Source organism: Helianthus annuus, chromosome 13 (assembly GCF_002127325.2).
Source record: "Helianthus annuus cultivar XRQ/B chromosome 13, HanXRQr2.0-SUNRISE, whole genome shotgun sequence".
Classification (NCBI taxonomy): Eukaryota; Viridiplantae; Streptophyta; class Magnoliopsida; order Asterales; family Asteraceae; genus Helianthus; species Helianthus annuus.
This window is the reverse complement of record NC_035445.2, coordinates 36,359,368-36,384,016: the sequence shown is the minus strand read 5'-3', so window position 1 is coordinate 36,384,016 and position 24,649 is coordinate 36,359,368. Positions and strand designations below refer to the sequence as shown.

Here is a 24,649-nt window from a genome sequence, read left to right as displayed (position 1 = left end):
ATTATTCTTTTGTTTTTTCTTACAAAGTGCATGCAATTTCTTTTGGTAAGCGCAAAAACATTATGGTAAATACAGTACAAGTCTCATGAACAGTCAGCGATTACACACATCGCACAAGACCATACGTTCACACATGAGCTTTATACCACCTTTATACGCCTTACCTAATCAAAGTAATTGTACCCATGCAAAATATTGTAAACTAAAAAACACATCATACTATTCTTGGCGCACCAACACGCCTTCAAAATTATCAAATTACACAACAGTGTTTTGTTAACACTTACTTGCGTGGCAGCGCATTAACAAAAAAGGAATACACATCCCTAGAAAGTTACGAAACAATTGTTCATACAAATATAAGAGGAGACCTACGCTAAATCTCCGTCCTCATTTTCTTCATCTGGGAAGATTTCCTTCAGTTGCGCCACGCGATCTTCGGATTGCAATGCAACATTTATAAGATCCATAACAGGAAGCTGCAAGTTGTTGTTTTCATAGCTACAGGGGCGGCATCAGTGTTAACACCATGAGTAGCAGATCTACTAGTGTCCCAGTCCACCTTCAAGGCACTAACCACATGGTTAGAACATTCCGGATATCCTTGAGCATATCCGTCATTTCGCGCGACAACCACCAAACGCGCAACCGTTTTATCTAATTCTTCAGAATTGAACACTGATTCAGCAACCTATAAGAACAAGAAATACGAATAAGGGAAAGACGCAAAACATTTTCTAGCTTCTCCTCAGTTTCAGCTAGACAGCGGGAAGTTTCAGCCTTCTCAGAGCGCGTAAGCTCAAAATCTTTCTTAAGTTGTTCCTGGTCAGAAAGCAAAGTAGTAAGTTCTTCTATCTCTTTATCTCTAAGAGCCAGAGTGGCGCAGGCATGTACCTCTCGTTGTTCACTCTGTTCTCTGTGGGAACGCGCTTCGTCTCGCGCAACCTTAGCGTCGGCTTTTTCCTTCTTCAACTTTTCGATATCCGTATCTTGTTTCTTCATTTTCTCAACCTCGGCCTTGAGATTATTGATAGCATTGCGGAGACCCATCTTTTTGGCATTGTCTTTCTCACAAATCTTCTTCCAGTTCTTGCGCTCCTCAGAAAGAAGGGCAGCTTCGGCTTCCACCTTTCTCAACCTTGGCCTTGAGATTATTGATAGCATTGCGGAGACCCATCTTTTGGCCTGATCAGCTTCCAGTTTAGCCCTCAGCTGGGCAACATGGTTCTCATCATCGACAACTTTCTTCTTGGATACCTTAAAGGCAGCCCACTTCTTATGCAGACTATGCCACTCACGCACTATGCGATGCGTAGTGGATGTATAAGAAGCAACCTCCTCAAGGTAGGCATGGTAGGTTTGATCATGAAGACGACCTTCTTGGAACTTAATCTCCCCAGGCGGAAAAATTCCCTGCAACCAGTCCCGGCACACGCGCCAATCTGAGAAAGTATCACCTTTCTTCAGATTCCAAACAGGGACATGAATTTCGGAAGCATCCTTTTCCGAATAAGATCTATAATAATAATCCCCCAGAGTTTCATCTAGGCGGATCGGAGAATTCTTGCCAGCATCAGGAAATGAGCCTTGGTCTTCAACAGTGACCCTCTCAATATTCTCAGGCATAGAACCAGAAGCCTTGGGAGGAGAAGTTCTAATAGGGATCTCTTTAGCAGTCTTCCCTTTCTCCAAATCATGAGCAGCAAGATCAGGAGTTTGTGGGTTACCAGCACCATACATAACCTCTGGGCTAGTAACTTTTTCCGCCTCTACAGCGACGCCAACAGGCTTAAGATTCTCACCCCCAGCAGCCTTCTTCGCCTCGCTCTCAGGAACCTCAGTGTTCTCTAATGGATCAACAACAGAGGCGCGTGGAGGGGAAGGCGGAGGTTCTTCATTAACCACAGGTAATGGTTCGGTGGGAACATGAGAACGTGGTTTTTCTGCAATGACGTACATGTTCGTACATATTTATTTACAGTATTTTCACATGTAACGAAATGTGTTTTATATTTATAAAAATGGTTTATACCTTAACATTAAAACACACACAACAAAGGACAAGTGTATCCCGTCATATATGCAGCAAAGTATTGGTAAGAGCCAGATATCGATCCATGGAACACGAGCATTATAATGTACTAAATCTTTGTCATTAGATTACCAGATAAAAAGATAAGTGAATGGTTGTTTAACTAAGTTATCTAAATTACAACTGAAACATAAATATACTACTATCTTGTTTCACAAACAACCTAAACATTAGTTACCGGGTCTGGATTTCTAGCATTATGATTCATTTGAAAGTTAACGCGATGGTCACACGTTAACCACCTAAAATCATTCATTAGCGAGCTATTGATATTTATTCATGCGACCCTTTAAAGATTGGTTATTTACCGGGTCTGGATTCCTAACCTCACTTATCAAAGAAAGCAATACCGATGGTCACAATACAACCACGAGGATAAGCAATTATGTAGATCATATAACAAACAATTTCACTTTTACACGTCTTAAACACAAATCTACCATGTCAGCAATTTCAGACCAAAACTACTAAACAAGGATCATAAACCGCATCTAAGAACATGCAATCAACACCATATAATTCGTTAGAACCCTTACGTGAAAGAAAGTATTCCTAATCAAAATAAGGTATATCTTGTATAAAACCAATACCCTGGTCTGGTTTCATGGTGTAAACAAAGTCTACAAATAAGTGATTAATCAAGAAATAGTTACCATCCCACTAACCACAGATTCATTATGCAAGATAATCAAACATAATCAGGAACTCAACATCAATGAAACATTCGTTATATAATCATGAAGATTCAAACATGAAAAAGTACTAAAGCTTCATACAAATAAGATTACAATGTAACGAATATTCAAGAAACAAGTTTATAACTATTATTACATAAACTACATTAAACATAAACTAACATCAGCTCATAACTTGCAAAATGATCAGAATACATGTTCAAGAACAAGGAATCGAACCATAAACAAGCAAGGAATTGATGGGTTGGATCGGTTATGCTTCCACTCGATCTTTAAGCTTTAAATGGGTCTGATCAGGACTGCTTCGGAACCCAGAAATCGCCCATAAACATGGAGAAAAAACCAACATTTGAACCAGCAGTGAATGCTGCTATTTATAGGCGATTTCCAGATTGGCACGGCCGTGCGGTCATGTCTTGTCGGGTCACGTCTGTTTCAGCGATCCCGAGTCAGCCAAGTGGACTAGTGGACAAGTTACCTGAGTCATCAGATCGGCACGGTAGTGCCGCTGGTGGCACGGTAGTGCCACTCCTCAGAAATGTTGGTCAAAAGGCTTGATTTGGCAATGGCATGTCATGCTTCGGGTGGCACGGTAGTGCGGCCCGAGAAACAGTCGGCACTCCTGGTTGCACTGGTAGTGCTTCCAAACTCGTAGCAGCGGAACGGTAGTACCGCCGGTGGCACGGTCGTGCCACACCTGGCAGTTCATCAGATTTTTGCCATTTTCATCAAAAATGCATCAGATTTTGTCCGTTTTCATCAGATTTTTCCATTATGCTCTGTTTAAGACCTGAAAATATTAAAGTACCAGATTTGATACCCAAACGTTGCATTTTCAGTCAAAAATGCTTAAAACAGAAGTGTTTTGGGGTATAAAAACATGTATAATTTAACGTATATTAAACATCCCCACACTTGAACTTTTCTTGTCCTCAAGCAAACTGAAAATAAAATACGGAATCAAATCTGAATTTTTACAAGGTTACTTAATTTGTTTGGTGGTCAAATTGGTTTTCAAAAAAGTCATCATCAAAGATTTAAAATAAACAAGCTTTGTTAGATGTTCGAAAGGATATTTATAAAGCGATAATTCAACTTTCGAATCACTTTAGCATGCAAATCCCTATATTTCTCACAATGTTCACACACACTCGGTTAAATTTCTGAATCATACATATAACGTGTATGTTAAACACTCGGTGCCTTGTCAATGAATCATGCAATATCATAAGCTTGTCAAAAGATCTAATCTCCACCAATTAATATGCGAAAAAGCATAAAGCAAGAGGTCTTTGATGGTTGTAATGATAGGCTATGGTTAAGGGTATGGAATGGATATTTGAAAGTAGCAAGAAAGGTTAAAACTTGGCCAAAAACTTGGTGCTTTATTTTCTAGGATTCTAAACACGTTGCTAAGCTACTTGTGTAGGTCTTTAGAGTTTATTCTATTTATATAACAACTCTCTATTTTTCTTCCTTGATAGTCTTTCCTTACTTTCATTCGAGAGTTTTGACAAACGGTTTTTTTTTTCAAACATGAAAAATTCGTTTACAGTGAAACTTATATTAAACTAGAAAGCTTATGGCCGAATTTTAACGAAAATTAAGGGGTAAATATGAAAAGGTTATATTTGGGTTTTAAATTTGGGTAACGTTTAAGAAAAATACAGAAAATAGGCTCAACATGGCGAACTAATGGATAGTGTTGGGTGCGGGATATAAACAAAGAAAAAGGCTGACAAATGGGTTATCTTAATTGCCTCTATCATTTCTATGTAATTTCACATATTTATGATTTTGAAACGTATACAAATGACAAGTTCTAAATTACATGAAACATCCGGCTCACTCATTTTTCCGAAAAAAAACAAAGAAGCATTTGACAAGAAAGCTGTAAAGGCTCAAAAATATGCTCACGTAAACGGAAGGAATGGGTCTAAATATAAAGATAAACATGCTATTCTTTCTTCGTTTAATCATGCTTTTTAGTTATCTTTTTCAAACATGAATTTGACTTGTTGATTTTTATCAAATTTGACACTTCCTAAAGAACATAAATTGACCATTTTTGTTTTATTTTTCGAAAATATATACAGAAATGAGAACAATTAAGGACAAACAAAGTTTAAACCTTTTAAACCATTCCCCACACTTGAACTTCACATTGTCCCCAATGTGAAATACATATTAGTTAAGCAATTATGAAGAGCTAAACTAATAATGAAAAAGGAAAAATGTACTCCCTTAGAGTTGGAGTTGACTTGTTTGAGTACACTTTTTGTTTGAAGTCGTCTCAACTCTGTGTGCATTTCTTTACAAATCTGCCAATTATGTCACTCGCTAAAATAGCCAACATTACCATTGATCAAAATGTTAGATAATTCAACCAGATCCGTTATTCAAACAAAGTAAACATACTAAAATACTTAAAACAGACATAAACTAAAAATATCCCAAACAAAGTACTAAAGATAAATAACATAAACATAAGTTTCTGAACTGTTTCACCCTACCTCCTCCTACTCCTCATCATCATCACCATCATGGTGGCGTGTTCCAGATAAACCCGCCCCATAGGTACCTGTGTCTCCAAATGGAAACCGTGGAGGGTTGGCGAAATGGCCTGGGTATACATCTTGTAGCTCCCCAAAGATGTAGGAAAATCCTGCATACATTTCCTTCCGCATGGTCTGTTGAGATGTCCGCATAGCTAACTGGTCAGCTCTTATATCGTCTTGAGTAACCTGCATATGCTGGAAGTACTGGTATAATTCAGGGTAGGAAGGTATACCTGGAGGCCAGTTTTGTTGGTGCTGATTCTGATGCTGGTGCTCATGCTCCTCATGTTGTGGCTGATCATGTGGTGGTGGCTTGATCTCTGCCATGTTGACGTCTTCATTCTGTGGCGGTAACGGTAGTGGATCCCATATTTCCCCATGACCCCTCAGTCGCGGGCCATTATCTGTATCTACTACCAACCCCATCGCTCGTAGAGACCTGATATCCACATCTCCTCCTGCGTGAACCATCGTGAGACCGCTGACTACATCATCTTTCATAATACCCAAGTTGAATGCCAACTGAGTCACATATTCACCACCATGGATTTCACTGATTGTGGTTCTCCCCGCGCTGTGTATAAAGAATTCAGCCATTCTAGCTGCGATATTTACATGCACTCCAGTTACTAAGGAATATATGAAAAGAAGATCTGGAGTGGGACAGTTCCCTGCACTGTCCACGCGTCCACAGATGGTGTGACTCACGACCTGATGAAGGACCCTCAGAAGCGGGTCTCGTAGTCGTGAAGCTTTAGCTTTTCTAGCTTCATAAGGTGGTCCGACTGCCACTTGTGCCCATAAGTTGGCCCGTTGTTGATCATTAGCAAACTTGTAGATATTGGTGAAAAGTTCTGAATCGATGTCTTCGGATGAGTATATCCCCAATCTTCTTCCAAGTCTAGCAACTGACCATTTGTGCCACTTTTTCCCCAACCTGAACTGTATTGTCTCTCTGTTTTTGAAGTCTGGATTCTCGCTTCTTGGTTTTTCATAAGTGTATGAAGCAAAGAATTCCAATGTTAGTTCAAGATAAACGGGTCGTGCAATGTTGAACAACCTTGACATCGGATGTGACATCATGTTAGATAGCCTCTCTTCTTGGTTCAGGGCTGTCAGAGTATCCCAATTGATCCTTCTTGGTTCATCTGCACACAGAGTATCCCCGTCTATTCCATAAAGCCTCTAATATGGCAATACACGGTTGTTCTTTCGCTTTGTTCTCGTTGAACTGGAGGAATCGGTGATTCATCTGCACACCGGGATATAACAAAACAAGAGCATAATATAAAAATTTCACTGCTACCATCGGAACAAGCGGTTTACAAGCTTCTGTTTCTGTTTCAGCAGTCGCAAGGTCGTGCCACTGGTGGCACTGCCGTGCCATTTCCTGATCGTTCAGCAGTGTTCTATCGGTAACTCGTGTCGCACCACCGTGCCAAATTGGAACTGCCGTGCGACGCGGTGTCGCAGCTCTAAATCAGAGACCTGAACTTGATTTTTAACCGGCACTGTCATGCTGTTCAAGCGACGTGACCGTGCGTCAGCAATTTTTACCAGAAAATAGTTTATTTCACTGATTTTAACGTGTATCTTTCAAAATTTGACTTGTAATCAGTTAATAAACTTCAAATCAAGCATCAGAACTACTGATTTAACACCAATCACCCAAGAACTAGGGTTTATTTGACATTTATGAAGAAAACCCCAAAATTTCTTGGTTCAAGCATCAGATCTACATCAGAAACTAAGTTTAATCTATAAAATAAGTAGGAAACATACCTTGGAGGATGATTGAAGCGAAATCTAGGCAAAAATTAGGAGATTTTCGGGTGTGGGCGACCAGGAACTCCCGTGCGGTGCTTAGGGTTTCGGAAGAATGAAGTTTTTTTACTGCAGATTCGTTTAAATACCCTAGTTTTTACTGTTCGTTTTTCGAGGTGCACGGTCATGCGGATTTGGCATGGTCGTGCCAATCCGGATCGCCGGCCTGGTCACTCTGTGTTATCGGGTAACAAGGTAGTGCACAGGTCGCATGGTAGTGCGATCCGATGACCGCCCTGTGTACGAGCTTCCGGTCAGTTTTGACTAAGGGCTGCACTACCATGCCGATTTGGCATGATCGTGCAACACCTGGGCCTTTTTGTTTAATTTTTCACAGTAAGCTTTTAACTCCGAAATTTTACCAAAAATTTCCATTTTTGCACTATTTCATATATTATAACAATTATTCAACTACAACAATCCAAAAATTATGGATCAAGGTCGTATGTACCTACATTTAAAAACCGAAAATTTAACAAATTACGAAATAAACATTAAAAACTAATATATACAAAATTACCCTTAGCGTGTGAAAACACGCTCGCTAAATTTGTCAGCGAGTCGATAGCCAGACTCATTCTCCCCACACTTGTTTTAAGTGTGCGGGATGTGGAGTTCGAGAATTTCCTCCACCGGGTCAACCGGTCCGTTGATGTAGAGTTTTAGACGATGACCGTTGACTTTGAAACTTGCCCCGTTTGGATCCTCGATAGTTACGGCCCCGTACGGAAATATTTCTTTACCTTTGTATGGACCCATCCATCGGGATTTTAGCTTCCCGGGGAATAAACACAGCCTTGAGTTATATAACAAGACAAGATCCCCTATACGGAGATCCTTATGGTCTCTCAATCTCTTGTCATGAAACCTCTTGACTCGTTCTTTGTACCTGCTAGAACTTTCATAGACGTGGTTTCTTAGCTCCTCAAGCTCGTGGATTTGCAGAAAACGGGTTTCACCTCCGCTTTTTAAATCCATATTTGCCGTCTTCAAGGCCCAGAATGCCGTGTGTTCTAGCTCGACAGGTAGATGATAGGCTTTCCCGTAAACCAACCTAAAGGGTGTGGTCGCGATAGGTATTTTGAATGCTGTTCTAAAAGCCCACAAAGCGTCATCTAGCTTGTCTGACCAATCCTTGCGGTTGTTATTGATGGACCGTTCAAGGATTCTTTTTAAACCCTGATTTGTGACTTCAACTTGCCCGCTGGTTTTAGAGTGATATGGCGTAGCCAATCTGTGATGAACACCATAACGGGACAAGGCTTGTTCTAACTGCGCATTACAAAAATGCATTCCACGGTCACTGATTAGTGCTTTTGGAGTACCAAATCGAGCGAATAAACTTTTTAAGAACCTCACAACTACCCTAGCATCGTTTGTAGGTAATGCTTGAGCTTCAGCCCATTTTGAGACATAGTCTACAGCAACTAGGATGTATTTGTTACCTCGTGAGGCTGGAAATGGTCCCATGAAGTCGATATCCCATATATCAAAGACTTCACAGACTTGCATTGGATGCTGAGGCATTTCATCACGTGCGGAGATATTTGTTACCCTCTGGCAAGCATCACACGCTCTAACCCATTCATGCGCATCACGAAAGATTGTGGGCCAGTAAAACCCAGAGTCTAACACTTTCTTTGCAGTGTAGTTTGCTCCATGATGACCTCCGGTTGGCCCTTCGTGATAATGTCGCAGAATGCTAGCTGCCTCTTCTCCAAACACACATCTTCGGATCACCTGATCAGCTCCGATTCTAAACAAGTGTGGTTCGTCCCAAATATAATATTTTAAATCTGCAAAGAACTTGCTCTTTTGCTGATATGACTATCCTTTGATAAGGATTCCACACGCAAGGTAGTTTGCAAAGTCTGCGAACCAAGGTGACTCGTCATTCATCTCGATACTCAAAAGGAATTCATGGGGGAAATTGTCATTTATTGGTTCCTCCAACGAATTTTCAGAACTTCCATGCTCAAGTCTCGAGAGATGGTCGGCTGCAACATTTAAAGCTCCCTTTTTGTCTTGGATCTCAATGTCGAATTCTTGTAGTAACAAGATCCATCTGATAAGACGCGGCTTTGCGTCTTGTTTGCTAAAAAGGTATTTGATTGCTGCATGATCCGTATACACAATTGTTTTGAAAACACAAGGTATGACCTGAATTTGTCAAAAGCATATACTACTGCCAAAAGCTCTTTCTCTGTAGTCGTGTAATTTTCCTGAGCATCGTGTAGAGTTTTGCTGGCATAGTAAATTGGATGAAAATGCTTCTCCCTTCGTTGTCCTAAGACTGCTCCTATTGCGTAATCACTTGCATCGCACATTATCTCAAATGGCAACGCCCAGTCGGGTGCAACTAAAATAGGGGCTTCGATAAGCCTTTGTTTAAGCTTCTTGAATGCTTTCATGCATTCGTCTGAAAATACAAATCAAGCATCTTTTTCTAACAAACGGGTCATAGGTCTTGCGATTTTTGAAAAGTCTTTTATGAATCGCCTATAGAACCCTGCATGACCCAGGAAACTTCTAATCGCTCTGACCGAGGTAGGGGGAGGAAGTTTAGAAATGATATCCACTTTTGCTGGATAGACTTCCAACCCGGCTTCAGAGATTTTGTGTCCGAGAACTGCCCCTTCTTTCACCATGAAGTGGCATTTCTCCCAGTTAAGCACAAGATTAGTTTCCTCACATCTCATTAACATTCTTTTCAGATTTCCACGACACTGATCGAAAGAACTCCTGAAAACAGAGAAATCATCCATGAATACTTCCATGGAGTCTTCAATCATGTCACGAAAAATGGCTACCATGCAGCGCTGAAATGTGGCTGGTGCATTACACAGCCCAAAAGGCATATGCCGGTAGGCGAATGTGCCGAAAGGACATGTGAAAGTAGTCTTTTCATGGTCCTCAGGAGCGATAGGAATTTGAAAATACCCAGAGAACCCATCCAGAAAACAGAAAAATGACTTCCCCGACAGACATTCCAACATCTGGTCGATGAATGGAAGTGGGAAGTGGTCCTTACGGGTGGCATCATTGAGTTTGCGATAATCGATGCAAACTCGCCATCCGGTGACGGTACGGGTAGGAATAAGTTCATTCCTATCATTTGGAACTACAGTAATACCACCTTTCTTGGGTACTACTTGCACTGGACTTACCCAAACAAAATCAGATATAGGATAAATTAGCCTTGCATCTAACAACTTAATTACTTCTTTCTTCACCACGTCTTGCATATTAGGATTCAAACGCCTTTGATGCTGTGCACTAGGCTTGTACTCGTCTTCCATGAGAATTTTATGAGTACAAAAAGAAGGCTTAATGCCTTTGATATCCATAATCTTCCACGCCATAGCTTTCTTGTGAAGCGTTAGAACTTCGAGAAGTTGTCTCTTTTCTTCTTTTGCTAAAGATGCTGAAATGATGACTGGCAAGTGACACTCCTCGTCTAGAAATGCATATTCGAGATGCGGTGGGAGTTCTTTTAACTCCAACGACGGTGGGTCTTCAACCGATGGTTTGGACTTTTCTTCAACTTCACGGTCAATCTCCACAAATTGATCTGGACCTTGAGAACCATCTTCATCGATTTGGCAGACTGGCTGCTCCTGTGAAATGTCATCTTGGTTCTCACACAAAAGAAGTGTGTCCATATCAATTTCTTCTATCGTGCCTTTGAAATGAGAGCTTACACAAGTATCGACAATGTCGACATAGTAAAGCATGTCATCGTGACTTTGCGCATGTTGCATTGACCTTTTAATATCAAAAGTCACGTGCTCGTCATTTACTCGGAGCGTGATTTGGCCAGCTGCCAACTATTAGGAGCGGGAGTCCAACTATTAATGGCTCTTTTGAGGAGCGGGCGTCCAAATATTAATGGCTCTTTTGAATCTTTGTCCATGTCTAAAATAACAAAATCCACGGGAAAAACAAATTTATCGATTTTAACAAGCATGTTTTCAACGAATCCACGCGGATATTTGAGTGAACGATCTGCAAGGCGAATGCTCATTCTAGTGAGCGAAGGTTCACCCAGATCTAATTTAGCAAAAACCTTATAAGGCATAAGGTTTATGCTAGCTCCTAAATCGGCTAATGCGTGACTGACAGACATGCTGCCAATGAGACAGGGAAGAGTAAAACTGCCCGGATCTCCCATCTTTTCAGGTAGATGGTTTTGGAGAAGGGCTGAACAGTTTTCATTCATCAACACACAAGACAAGCTTTCGAGCTTCTGCTTGTTTGTGAGGATGTCTTTTAAGAACCTTGCGTATTTAGGCATTTGAGCCAACGCCTCAACAAATGGTATGTTTATGTGTAATTGTTTAAACATTTCTAAAAACTTACCATGTTCTTCATCGTTCTTTTGCTTCTCCAATCTGCTCGGATATGGGACAGGAGGAATGAAATCTTTACCTGGCTCCTGGAACTGTGCTGTACTTGCTGGGACTCGCCTAGCGTGCACCTCATCTGAAGCATCAGTTTGGATCGTATCAGTGATCGGTGGTGAGTTCGATTTGTCAGGTCCCGTGGCTTTACCACTCCTCGTCATTACTGCATTAACATGCCCTCTTGGGTATGGTTCTGTGTTACCTGGAAGACTACCTTGGGGTCTTTCAGACAACATCTTGGCCAATTGCCCTACTTGATTCTCAATGGTTTGTATTGAAGCCTTCTGGCTCCGCATTTCCCCTTCTTGTGCCATGAAACGCTCCTCATGTTGCTGGTATCGCTTTTCAGATATTTGATTGGCATTGCTGGAGTTGTTTAACAGTTGCGCCATCATCTCCTCTAGTTTTGAGTTGGTTTGAGAGGTTTGAGGCTGGGAAGTGCTTCCTGAACCTAAATTATTGTAACGTGGTTGAAAGGTTTGCCCTGATGGCTGAAAAGATTGTCCATGGGGCTGGAAGGATTGCCCCTGAGACTGTTGTGGTGTGGGAGCTCGTTGAGCATATCCGAGTGGGTTTTGGTTATTGGAATTAGCTTTCCACCCAAAGTTTGGATGATTCCTCCAACCCGGATTGTACGTGTTGCTATAGGGGTTATTTTGGGGCCTAATTTGATTCCCCAAATAGTCCACCTCTTCGTGGCTCGTGTGACACTCCACCCTGCTCACATGTACCTGGCTCATGTGACACTCCACACTGCTCACATGATGTTTGTACTTGCGAAACGTTCTGAGCTTGATCAAATCTTGCTGCCAAGGCTCCAATCTGTGCTGCTAGAGCCGTATATGTATCCACTTGATGAACTCCAGGAGTAGATAAAGCTTTACTTCGTACTCCACTTTGACGAGAACTCGACTTCAAGGTAGCTTTCTCTATAATTGCATAGGCTTCATTGGGTGTCTTTGTTCCAAGATCGCCTCCTGCATATACATCTAAACGTTCTTGTGAGTCGTAGTTGAGCCCTTGGTAGAAGTTCAACACAAGTTGTCTTTTGGAAAACCCATGATGTGGAACATCGATCAGAAAATCTTTGAACCTCTCCCAAGCAGCGTGTAGAGATTCACCTTCATCCTGTTTGAATGTTATGATACGATTCTTTAGCTTAGTTGTCTTTTCCGGCGGGAAGTATTTTTGCATAAAAAGATTGGCCATCTCGTTCCAGGTTGTGATGGACCCTGCTGGAAGTGACAAGAGCCAAGATCGGGGTTTGCCTCGCAAAGAAAATGGAAAGAGTCACAAACGAATTGCGTCTTCAGAAACGTTTAAAATTTTGAAAGTCGAGCACACCTCGAGAAATGATGCGATGTGCCGACCTAGATCTTCACGATCCTTCCCATCAAACTGCACAGAATTTTGCAACATATTAATTATACTAGATTTAATTTCAAAACTCGATGCTGCTATTGTAGGTCGGGCAATGCTCGGCAGCAAGCCCTCTCCTCCTGGACGGCCGGTCTCATTCAGAGGCTGGTCGTCTTCTGCCATAATGCTTCCTGTGTCGTCCTCTGAACTCTCGCTATCAGAAAGAATCACTGGTTCGTCGATTGCGGCCGCAATCCTATGTGCAACAACAAGTGATCTTTCGCGAAGCCGCCTGCTTTTTCTTAGATTATTTTCTGGTTCGTTGGCTAGCTCAGCGTTAGCGGGTGCAGGGGGCGTGGACATTAGCCTGCACGTAAAAAGGAAGGCATTATACAGAAAAAAGAACATAATAATTAGGAAATAAGTAATAATAACAATACTAATACATAATATACATATATATACGGGCTATTAAACACATGTATTTTAATCATTTACTGAATTATTTACTCATTTACATCCGAGAACCTCTTTTTTTTTAGATTTTATACGTATATATATATATAGGGAGAAGATCATGCGAGAACCACCTCTTATTGTGTGAGAACCGCGAGAACCAATGTGAACACACCAAAAATGCCTAAAAATAGCTAAAAATCACACAATTTTTTTTTTGAAATTTTTATAAAAAAATCGCTACTTTTCGAAGGCAAAAAAAAATTTTTTTTTAATTTTTAAAAAAAAAAAAATTTTTGGCTTCTAAAAGTAGCGATTTTAACATGAAAAATATTAAAAAATTCAAAAAAAAAATTTTTCGATTTTTTTTTTGATTTTTTTAGATTTTTTTTTGATTTTTTTAGGTTTTTTGGGGGTTTAGTTTTTAGCATTTTAGCTTATGGGGGGGGGGGGGTGGGGGGGGGGTTTAGGTTTTTGTGGGGGTGGGGGAGGGGGGTTTAGGTCTTTGGGTGGGGGGGGGGGTTTAGGTTTTTTGGTGGGGGGTTTAGGTTTTTTTTTTTTAGGGGGGGGGGGGGGTGGGGGTTAGGTTTTTTTAGGTTTTTTATAGGTTTTTTTTTAGCTATTTTAGGTTGTGTTCACATTGGCTCTCAAGGTTCTCACAATAAGGGTGGTTCTCGCATGAGCCCCTACCTATATATATATATATATATATATATATATATATATATATATATATATATATATATATATATATATATATATATATATATCAGAAAAATCTGATATATCTGATAAAATTCTGATAAAAATCTGATGAAAGCTTTCGTTCCATCAGAATTTCTGATAAATCCATCAGAATTACCAGAAAATCTGGTAAGTGTATCAGAAATTAAATTTGTTGTCTTTAGAAGATCTAATGGTTTTATCAGAATTCATCAGAAAATCGGATAAATTCATTGGAATTTATCAGAAAATCTGATGATTTTATCAGAAAGTTATATTTTATTTTTATGAAGCAAATAAATAAACAAATGAGTACAATAACTAAATGGATGAACAGATGATTAAACGGACAGAAATAAATAAATAAATAAAATACTGAACTGAAATAAATAAATGAATGAAGTACAGAAATGAAATTACAGAAATTAAAAATAAATGAAATAAATAAATACCAGTAAATGGTTCGATTCCGAACACATAACTGACTTAAATAAAATGAAATAAAAATGTTAGTTGAACAATAAATAAAAAGTTAGTATGTTAGTGAGTTTGTAAAGTTAGTTGGTTAGTGGTTAGTTGGTTAGTAAAACAGAAAAGAAAAGTTAGTCAAAAGTTAGTCCTAGTGGGCGTGCCAGGCTAGGTATTTACAAGTTAGTAAATTAAAGAAAACAAAAGTTAGTTAAACAGTTAGGTAAAAGAAAATAAATAAATACAAAAATTTAAAGATATTAACAGTTATTGACAGTTTGTACACCGGTAAAATGATGACCCGGATTGTTCCATTAATTTTGACGTGGTCCCCGGCAACGGCGCAAAAAACTTGACGTACATGTTCGTATACATTTATTTACAGTATTTTCACATGCAACGAAATGTGTTTTATATTTATAAAAATGGTTTATACCTTAACATTAAAGCACACACAACAAAGGACAAGTGTATCCCGTCATATATGCAGCAAAGTATTGGTAAGAGCCAGATATCGATCCATGGAACACGGGCGTTATAATGTACTAAATCTTTGTCATTAGATTACCAGATAAAAAGATAAGTGAATGGTTGTTTAACTAAGTTATCTAAATTACAACTAAAACTTAAATATACTACTATCTTGTTTCACAAACAACCTAAACATGTTATCTATCAGATATGTCACAAAAGCGCGTAATCAATTTTCCAATTTCGAGACAGCTAGTTACCGTGTCTGGATTTCTAGCATTATGGTCACACATTAACCACCTAAAATCAATCATTAGCGAGCTATTGATATTTATTAAGAACCTTTAAGGATAGGTTATTTACCGGGTCTGGATTCCTAACCTCACTTATCAAAGAAAGCAATACCGATGTTCACAATGCAGCCACGCGGATAAGAAATTATGTAGATCATATAACAAACAATTTCACCTTTACACGTCTTAAACACAAATCTACCATGTCAGCAATTTCAGACCAAAACTACTAAACAAGGATCATAAACCGCATCTAAGAACATGCAATCAACACCATATAATTCGTTAGAACCCTTATGTGCAAGAAAGTATTCCTAATCAAAATAAGATATATCTTGTATAAAACCAATGCCCTGGTCTGGTTTCATGGTGTAAACAAAGTCTACAAATATGTGATTAATCAAGAAATAGTTACCATCCCACTAACCACAGATTCATTATGCAAGATAATCAAACATAATCAGGAACTCAACATCAATGAAACATTCGTTATATAATCATGAAGATTCAAACATGAAAAAGTACTAAAGCTTCATAAAAATAAGATTACAATGTAACGAATATTCAAGAAACAAGTTTATAACTATTATTACATAAACTACATTAAACATAAACTAACATCGGCTCATAACTTTCAAAATGATCAGAATACATGTTCAAGAACAAGGAATCGAACCATAAACAAGCAAGGAATTGATGGGTTGGATCGGTTATGCTTCCACTCGATCTTTAAGCTTCAAATGGGTCTGATCAGGACTGCTTCGGAACCCAGTAATCGCCCAGAAACATGGAGAAAAACCCAACATTTGAACCAGTAGCGAATGCTGCTATTTATAGGCGATTTCCAGATTGCCATGACCGTGCGGATTTGGCACGGTCGTGTGGTCAGGTCTTGTCGGGTGACGTCAGTTTCAGCGATCCCGAGTCAGCCAAGTGGACTAGTGGACAAGTTGCCTGAGTCATCAAATCGGCACGGTAGTGCCGCTGGTGGCACTACCGTGCCACTCCTCACAAATGTTGGTCAAAAGGCTTGATTTGGCAATGGCATGGTCATGCTTCTGGTGGCACGGTAGTGCGGCCCGAGAAACAGTCGGGACTCCTGGTTGCACTGGTAGTGCTTCCGAGATCGTAGCAGCGACAAGGTAGTGCCGCCGGTGGCACGGTCGTGCCACACCTGGCAGTTCATCAGATTTTTGCCATTTTCATCAAAAATGCATCAGATTTTGTCCGTTTTCATCAGATTTTCCATTATGCTCTGTTTAAGACCTGAAAATATAAAAGTACCAGATTTGGTACCTAAACGTTGCGTTTTCTGTCAAAAATGCTTAAAACGGAAGTGTTTTGGGGTATAAAACATGTATAATTTAACGTATACCATGCAAGAATAAAGAGATAAATCACAAACTCAAGGCATGAAAAAAGGAAACAAAGGAGTAACACCTACCAGGAACAGGTTCTGAAATAAAGGCATCAAGATTACCCCTTCGGGTAATTTTCATCCTTTGAACTTTCTTCGCAGGCTGGGCTTCAACATCAGCATCATTCTGTTTTCTTTTTCCTAGTTTCTTCCGCACCAAGCGCCCAGGACTTGATTCGAAATCAATGGGATCATCTGGGTTTGAGGGAGGAATATCAGCAGTACCTTTTGGCTCTGGCTTTGGTCTTCTTTTAACTGTAGGCGCAAGACCCTCCATGAGTCAGAAACCACCACATAATCACACCAGGAGTCAGAGGAACGACGCATTCCTTTCTTCTCTCCCCCAGCATTTTTAACCTTAGAAGGTTGAGCTTTCTCTGCATCGCTCTTCTTTGGCGCAACAGTAGTCGTGTGTGCGCGTCTTTTCTTCTCAGGGCCTATACCCAAGCTAGACAGTTCACCTACTATAAAGCGCAGAATAAAACTTATTCAAACGCGCAGAAATAGAAAACAAAAAATACTATGGTACAAACTTACCAGCACCAGCAGCGGGTTGCGCAGAAAGATCATTATCCCGCGGAAGAACAAAGTTCTTCACATTGCGGTGATACCACAACTCTTCATCAGGTTTCTTTGGAAGGGTAGTCATTTTCCCACCTTCCCTCTCAAAAGCAACAACATATAAAGAAACAACTACGCAATGGAATAGCAAAGGCAAATTCAAAAAATACAAAAAAAAAATGAAGAGAGAGAAGAGTGAAGAAACAGGGCAAAACCCAAAACTTACCTTTGCCATCCTCCATGTATACCGGCTTCTCTTCTCGATTCATTTTCCAGTTTAAACTCATACTTGCACCAACAAGGGCTTTCTCAAGAAGGGCAATAGACGCAACGTCTTTTAGATCCTGGTACCAATTTTCGTCAACAGGAGTTTGAATGGTCTCAGTAGGAACATCTTCCTTTCCCCTAAATACCATCCTCATCGGGATAAGTCCTGCCTTGATAAAAAAGAATTTTTGTTTCCAATCATGAAAAGATTTTGGGGGATTCAGCAAAATCTTCGTTGCCGGTGCTCTTTATACAAAAGAATAAAACCCCTGAGAACAATGCATTTAGGTGGAAAACACGGAATCAGGGAACCGTCGGTTCGATATTCATCATCCGGCAACTCAAAATGGCGAACCCTAATCATACCAATAGGGTGCATCTAAGAGATATGGAACTGGTAATACTCAAGAATTCCAAGACAGAATTTCGTTACAGGTAGACGCAAATTGCCTGCACAGAAGAAATCCCAAAATAAGGTCACATAACCTACCGGAGCATCCGCCGCCGTCTGACCTTCGTCATGGTATCGAGCACCCCAGTTTTCCGGAAACCTAAGATTCCGAATTATACCATCGAAAGTTGCCCTAGACCACTTTAATGGTGGAAGTTCGATAGCCATCTCTTCAGTAGAATCTTCGTGGTGTTCTCCTGTTGACATAAGAGAGGGAAATTGCAATTTTTTTTCTAAATACTGGGTAGAGAAGACAAAGCAAAGAGGGGTTTTCAACGAAGTAATGATTACTGGAAATAGGAAACCCAAAACACTTATATACCCACCCCATAAAAAGCCTAGGTAACTACAACAACACATTTTTCGGGATAGCACAGTTACCCAAGCAACATGGGCGAGTGGAGAACAACGCAAATGCGAGTTCACGTGCACGTATGAAACATAGTAAGTAATCTAACAGTGACAGCCTGTCACACGTCAACAGTCATTACTATACCTTTCATACCCAAAGTCAAAAATTTTCAAAAATCAAAATACTGAGCAAAGTGTATCTTCTCATAGAAGAATCTCCACTTTCGCGCCAAAAACTCTATAGCAAAAAACACCTCTTTCTCATAGTCCAGTGCTCAACTTGTTGGTGCATACATATGTCGACTTCGTCTTGTATCGAGTCTTAGATTGCATTGTATAGATTAGGGCACGCTATACGAGAAAATAGGAGAATGTATGTGTTTTAGAAGCTGATTTCGCTCCTAGTGCGTGTATGGTGATTTCGCCCGAAATCAACATGTTGATTTCGCTCATATGGTTCAGTGTATGTTGGGGCGAAATCACAACACTATATATAGGTGACACTTGGGCGAAATCAGTATGCATGACCTTATATTCCACGCCGAAGTGCTGCCGTTGTGAAGACTGACTGTAATTGCTTTCAGATCAATACAATCAGTAGTTTAAGTGAAGAATCAGCTGTTTCTAGCTTTGTTTCTTGTTTTCCGCACCTGAAACAGAGTAAAACTCCTCTGAACGACTCATTCGGGTCAGATCACGATCCTACAATTGGTATCAGAGCTCAGGAGGAGGAGTTCTGCAGAGATTAGCTGGAATTCATCAAGTTTTCTTACTTCTACACCTTCTTTCTTCACCAGAACGAGTTTTACCGGAAAAAACCTGTTAAAAATTTCACAGATAATAGATAATTGGACATTAACAAACCCTGGAAAGTTACACATCTAAAATCGGACTAAAAATGGACCAAATTGACCTCCGAGCTGATTTCGCTCGTATGGACATCTTGTGATTTCGCTCATAGTTCACATCAGATTTCGCTCAAGATGGTAATTTCGCTCCAGAATTGCTGTAATTTCGCTCCAGAGTCCAGGTTTTGAGTGATTTCGCTCCTGATACATGTACTGATTTCGCTCCATTGTGCCAAAGTCAGTTATTTCGCTCCAAAGTACATTGGGATTTCGCTCCTGGATACAAAAACTGTTATTTCGCTCAAAGTTGAAGTCTGATTTCGCTCCAGGCTGTTTTGAGTCTAGTTTCACTCCAAAGTCTAGATCTAATTTCGCTCCAGACACTCAATTGGGATTTCGCTCGAAGCTGGTTTCTAGTTAATTTCGCTTCAAAGTCACTGTTTTTGAAAAACGTGAAAAGTCATCATGGATACCGAGTTTTACAATGCGTTTGCAACTCCGTCTGCTCCGTCTGTTATTGCTCAGGACATGAGTTTGGAAAATGAGACGGGAACTACTCAAAAGCCCCCAAAACTGTTGAGTATCGAAGAATATTACGGGTGGAAAGACAGATTCGATAATTGGGTTCAGGCAAACCATCTTAGGTCATGGGAATGTATACTGAAGAAATATGTGTTGCGTCGAACAGATTTACAAGTTCTCAAAGAGTTATCAGAATTCACGGATCAAGAACGACTTATGTACAAAGCTGAGAAGATGATGATAAGTCTGCTTCAACAAGCCATCAAAGAAGACATCTTCATATTGCTTTAGCACGATAAAACTGCAAAATCAATCTGGGATGCACTTAAAGTTAAATTTGAGGGTAGTGCGAACATGATAAAGAGCAAGAAGGCACTACTAAAGAAAGAGTTTGATCTGTTCAGTAGCCTACCGGGAGAGGATACGAAGAAGCTGATAGAACGATACTGCCACTTAGTGCGATCAATGTCGATGTTGAGTATTACAAAAGATCGTGAAGAGTTAGTAGACAAGCTGGCTGATGCGTTACTGCAGAAAGAGTGGGGAACGTATTTGATGATTCTGAAGAATACGGGTGTTTATGATGGGCTAACTATTTCTCAGTTTATTAAAAAGATTGAAAGTCAGGATTTAGAACAGCAAAAGATCGCGAGGATGCACAGTCCAAGTGGTCAACAGGACGTAAAGATGTACTACAAAGGTAGTGTTCCGGTTCCAGAAGCTGAGAGAAGTCCGAAAATCCAGACTGCATTTAGTGCTGGGGATTCAACAGAAAAGGTTGATCAGGGTTCAAACAACAGCAGCAGTGGATTCTCATCATTTCCAAGTGTCAATCCTAAAGAGTCAAATACAAGTTTTCATTTTCAAAGCACAAAGACAGGAAATGGTTATGTGATCCAATGTAACATTGCATTAAATCTTCCAGAGGGACAAAGTTTTTCAGAAGAGACTGCAAAAGACCACATGGCTTTACCCGGTTCTGTGCTGTTATCTTATGAGGGTCTAGTGGCTGGTCGGATTGGAAATCCTATGCTCACAAAGGAGGATTACGATCAGATAGACGCCGAAGAGATGGAACTGATGGATATCAAATGGTGTCTCGCGAGTGTACTCAGACGAGCTGAAAAGTTCAAACTTATTACTGGGAGAAATGACTTTCTCGATGCTCATGTATCTACTTTAGGTTTTGTTAAATCTAAAGTTACTTGTTTTCGATGCAGGGAGAAAGGCCATTTCAAGCGAGAGTGCAAGAACAGGGAAGCTAGTGGTGCTCAGAATCCGTTTGGAAAAGATGATTACTACCGGAAAGCCATTTATCAGCAAGTTGGTCAACAGCAAGAACCACAGGTGGCTCATGGTAGGAAGATTGAGGATTCAAAGAGAGCATGTTTGGTAGATTTCAACTGGAACAACTACATATCACCTAAAAGCAAAGCATGTATAGTCGATCAAGATGATGAAAGACTACCTGAAGGCTTTAGCTGGGATATGTTTATTGATGAAAAAGGAGAATTCAAAGCTTTCATCGCTAAGATCGTTAGAGAACCAGACATGTTTGCCACATGGATGAAGTCTATTGGTGAGACTGTGAAGAGTGTGGAAGAAGAGTCTGTTGTTTCTGATGAGAGTTCAGAAAGTGTTGATGAAAGCTCACAGAGTTCAGATGAAAGTGTACAAAATGATGTTAGTTCAGAAAAGGAAGTTGTCTTTGATCAAACACCGTCAGATTCTGGTTTATCTGATGCTATTTCTGAAAAATCTGTACAGTTTGATCAGTCACCAGTTGATGATAGCAGCAGTGACGATGAGGAAGAGAAACATATCAATGTTGCTAAATCTCATCTTTCTCCTGAAAGTTTTCATTTCTATTTTGCAGATCGCTTGGAGAAACCGAAAGAGAAACGAGCTGCTAAAGAACAACAACAAATGAATACTGAAGATGTTGTTCAGAATGAGAAAGTTGAAAGTGTGGCGGAGGAGATTGCTAAAGAAGAAAAGGTGACTAAAGCAGAGAAAGTGATAGAAGTGGTGAAGACAATCGAAGTTGAAAAGATTGTTGAAGTCATAAAGCCTTGCATGAAGTGTTTAGAAGCATGCAAGGAATGTGCAGCAAAAGATGATATAATAGCTGAGTATGAGAAGAAGAAAGAGCAGTTGCTGTTCAACCTCAACTATGTGAAAGAATCTTATGATGTCTTGAACAAAACAGTGACTGGTCTCCAAAAGACAAATTCAGAAAGAGAACAAGCACTAACGATGATGAATGTTGTTATGATGTCAAAGCAGAAAGCAATCAACTTTTACATCGAAGAAAGTGCTAAGTGGAAGCAAGAGTTGGAGACAGAGAAAATCGAGAATGAGAGAATCAGACGTTTACTGCAAAGTTATTCTAGTTCTGATTATCTTATTGATCGTATTTACCCAACTGTTGCAGGTATGGAAGCTTTTCAAGATGACAAGCCGAAGAAAAAGGATACTGGTAAGAAACCGACTGTTAGCTATAACAAGTGTCCGCCTCCAATTTGGGAAGGGTATTCTCCTAGAAAACCAAACGATGAGCAACTTGAAAAGCAGTCAATATAAAGCTAAAAACCGACACAACTGATGAATTACCAGAAAACATTGACGTCACGTTTACCTCGTCTGACACTGATCATGAGTCTGAGTTAATCAAAAAGGTGGTCGATTAGGTGTTGGATACTGATGAGGAGTCCGAGTCAAAGTCTAAGTCTGGAGGGTCAAGTTCGTCAGTCAATGATCAAAAGTCGTCGTTCAAACGGTCTTATAGTAAAGAGTTTTTATTATCAAAGTCAAATTTGGATGATGAAACATTTGATGTCGCATACACTTTAAATGATTCTGCCAAATTATACTCTGACAAAGAGTTTCCAATAAGAAGTGTTCGTTTTGACATGATCAAAAAGGTTTTCAAAATGACAGAAATTAATATTTCTGAAATAAAAGATTTAAATCTTACTGGAAAACCTAAAAGATAAACTTCAAGAGTCCAACAACGTTTAAACAAGAAAAAGGGTTACAATTCTGGTCCTGGTTTTCAAAAGAAACCAAACCAAAGTCGTAGCTACAAAAAGAAAGGTCTTGGTTTTATTCCACCAGAAAATCATAAAAATGAGAAAAATTCTAAAACAAAAACAGAATTTGTTTCAGGTGGGAGTTCAGAAGAAGAACAAAAGAAACCGTTTTCGAGACAGTCAAACCAGGAGTTTCTTGCTGAAAAAAAGAGGAATGGAACTGGAGTGTTTCATTCAAAGGAAACTCGAACCTGTTACAAATGCAATGAAGCTGGTCATGTTGCATGGAATTGTCCGAAAAATGCCAAAACAAAACAGGGAGTTTCTAAGAAATTGAAAGAAAAAGTTGTTGATGTTGAACCACCAATTGAAAAATTTAAAATTTTTGAAAACTCAACTTATGAGATTGGTGAGTGTTCTAAAAAGAATTTTTACAAAAAGAAAGAAAAAGACAACCAAGTGTGGGTTGCTAAAAAGGTTGATGGGAAAGTCGGCGATGATTCTGGTTCCACAAAGCCAGAGGAGCCACAGGGTGAGATAAAAGAGAATTCTGTGTTTACAATAAGTGATGATGAATTTCCATCACTGAAATTTGAAGATGTTAAACAAAAGGTTGGTAAGGTTGAGATCTCGAATCAATTTTACACTGAGAAAACTAAGTTTGATGTCGAGAAAACATTTAATGGGAATGTAAAGAAATTTTTTGGGAAAATGCTAAATGGGAAAGCAAAGGGGGTTAAAGACTTTTATGCAACTAAAAAGGCAACATACAACCCTACTGCGCAAGAATTGAAAACCATCAAGTCTGAGAAGACTTGGATGGAAGTTTGTTTCCTTTGAAGTCTAAGGACTATGCCGGAGATCCCAAGTTTATATCGTGGATCAGGAATCGGCATCATTCATGTTTAATGAGTATGTATGAAAGTTTGTTGAAATTGTTAAAATTTTACAGGTAAAAGGACTACGCCGGAGCTTCCAGGTTTGTAAGTGCGAAGCAGGAATCGGCATCCTGATTGGTAAAGTGTTTCATGTAGACGTGACATTCCTACAATTGGTATTGTTTGGTTATATCTACATGTGGTTATTTTTGCAATTGGTACAGAGGTTGCTTGATTGCAAAACGGTAAATCAGGGAAATTAATTTGTACTTGATTTCGGCACATTTCTTGAGAAATTTCACTCTGGTGATTTTTCGATCTTACATGTGGTAAATCAGGGACATTAAGTTGTACTTGATTTTCTACAAATGGTATTGAGGTTAAAATTGGAAAAATGATAAATCTTTCATGTGATTGAGAAAGACAAAGTGATGAATTGACCCCATACTTAACAAGTGGATAATCTACAAGTGGTAAAAACAAATTCATTTTCCGGAAAAATCATTTTGATTAAAACAAACTTAAGTGTTTTGAAATCTAAATGAGAAAATTGTTTGTTGAAAGGGGGAGCTCGGATTGTTTATGCATTAGTAGATGGCGAATTGATGCAATTCGATGTCAGTTGCCAGGTTTCTGTATAGTTTTGTGTTCAAGTGGGTCAAGAGTTTAGATAGTTTTTTTTTCATATTTTTTCGTTAATGTGTTTGCATTTTAGGGGGAGTAGAAAATTTCAGAAAATCCAAAAACATTAGAAAATTTGAAAAATACAAAAACATGATAAATTCAAAAACGAGTTTTGTTGTCAAAAGAGGAAATGATAGTACATCAGTGGACTGTCACAGCATGCTAAAGATTTGTAATGAAAAATGTGATAAACAATCTCACTGAGGATATGCCAGTAGATTTTTACACATTTAGTAAATTGTGACGAGATATAAACCTAAAATTTCGAACTTGCTTGTTCTGTGGGTTAACAACTT

At 39.5% G+C, this 24,649-nt stretch overlaps 1 protein-coding gene and 1 non-coding gene across 2 annotated transcripts; one reads left to right on the top strand and one right to left on the bottom strand.

The window, feature by feature from the left end:
* Nucleotides 1-10,965: 10,965 nt before the first annotated feature.
* LOC110943130 lies at nt 10,966-11,964 on the bottom strand. Its single transcript, XM_022184886.1, has one exon. It carries the CDS (start codon nt 11,962-11,964, stop codon nt 10,966-10,968), a length of 999 nt encoding a protein of 332 aa, XP_022040578.1.
* A 662-nt stretch (nt 11,965-12,626) lies between these two features.
* On the top strand, nt 12,627-12,733 carry LOC118486175. Its single transcript, XR_004878030.1, has one exon. It is a non-coding gene; the product is annotated as a small nucleolar RNA R71 (small nucleolar RNA).
* The last annotated feature ends 11,916 nt before the right edge of the window (nt 12,734-24,649 follow it).

What these genes read in the sequence shown, in the direction of transcription:
- LOC110943130 (XM_022184886.1), bottom strand. Translation starts at nt 11,964, where the DNA reads ATGGCGCAACTGTTAAACAACTCCAGCAATGCCAATCAAATATCTGAA.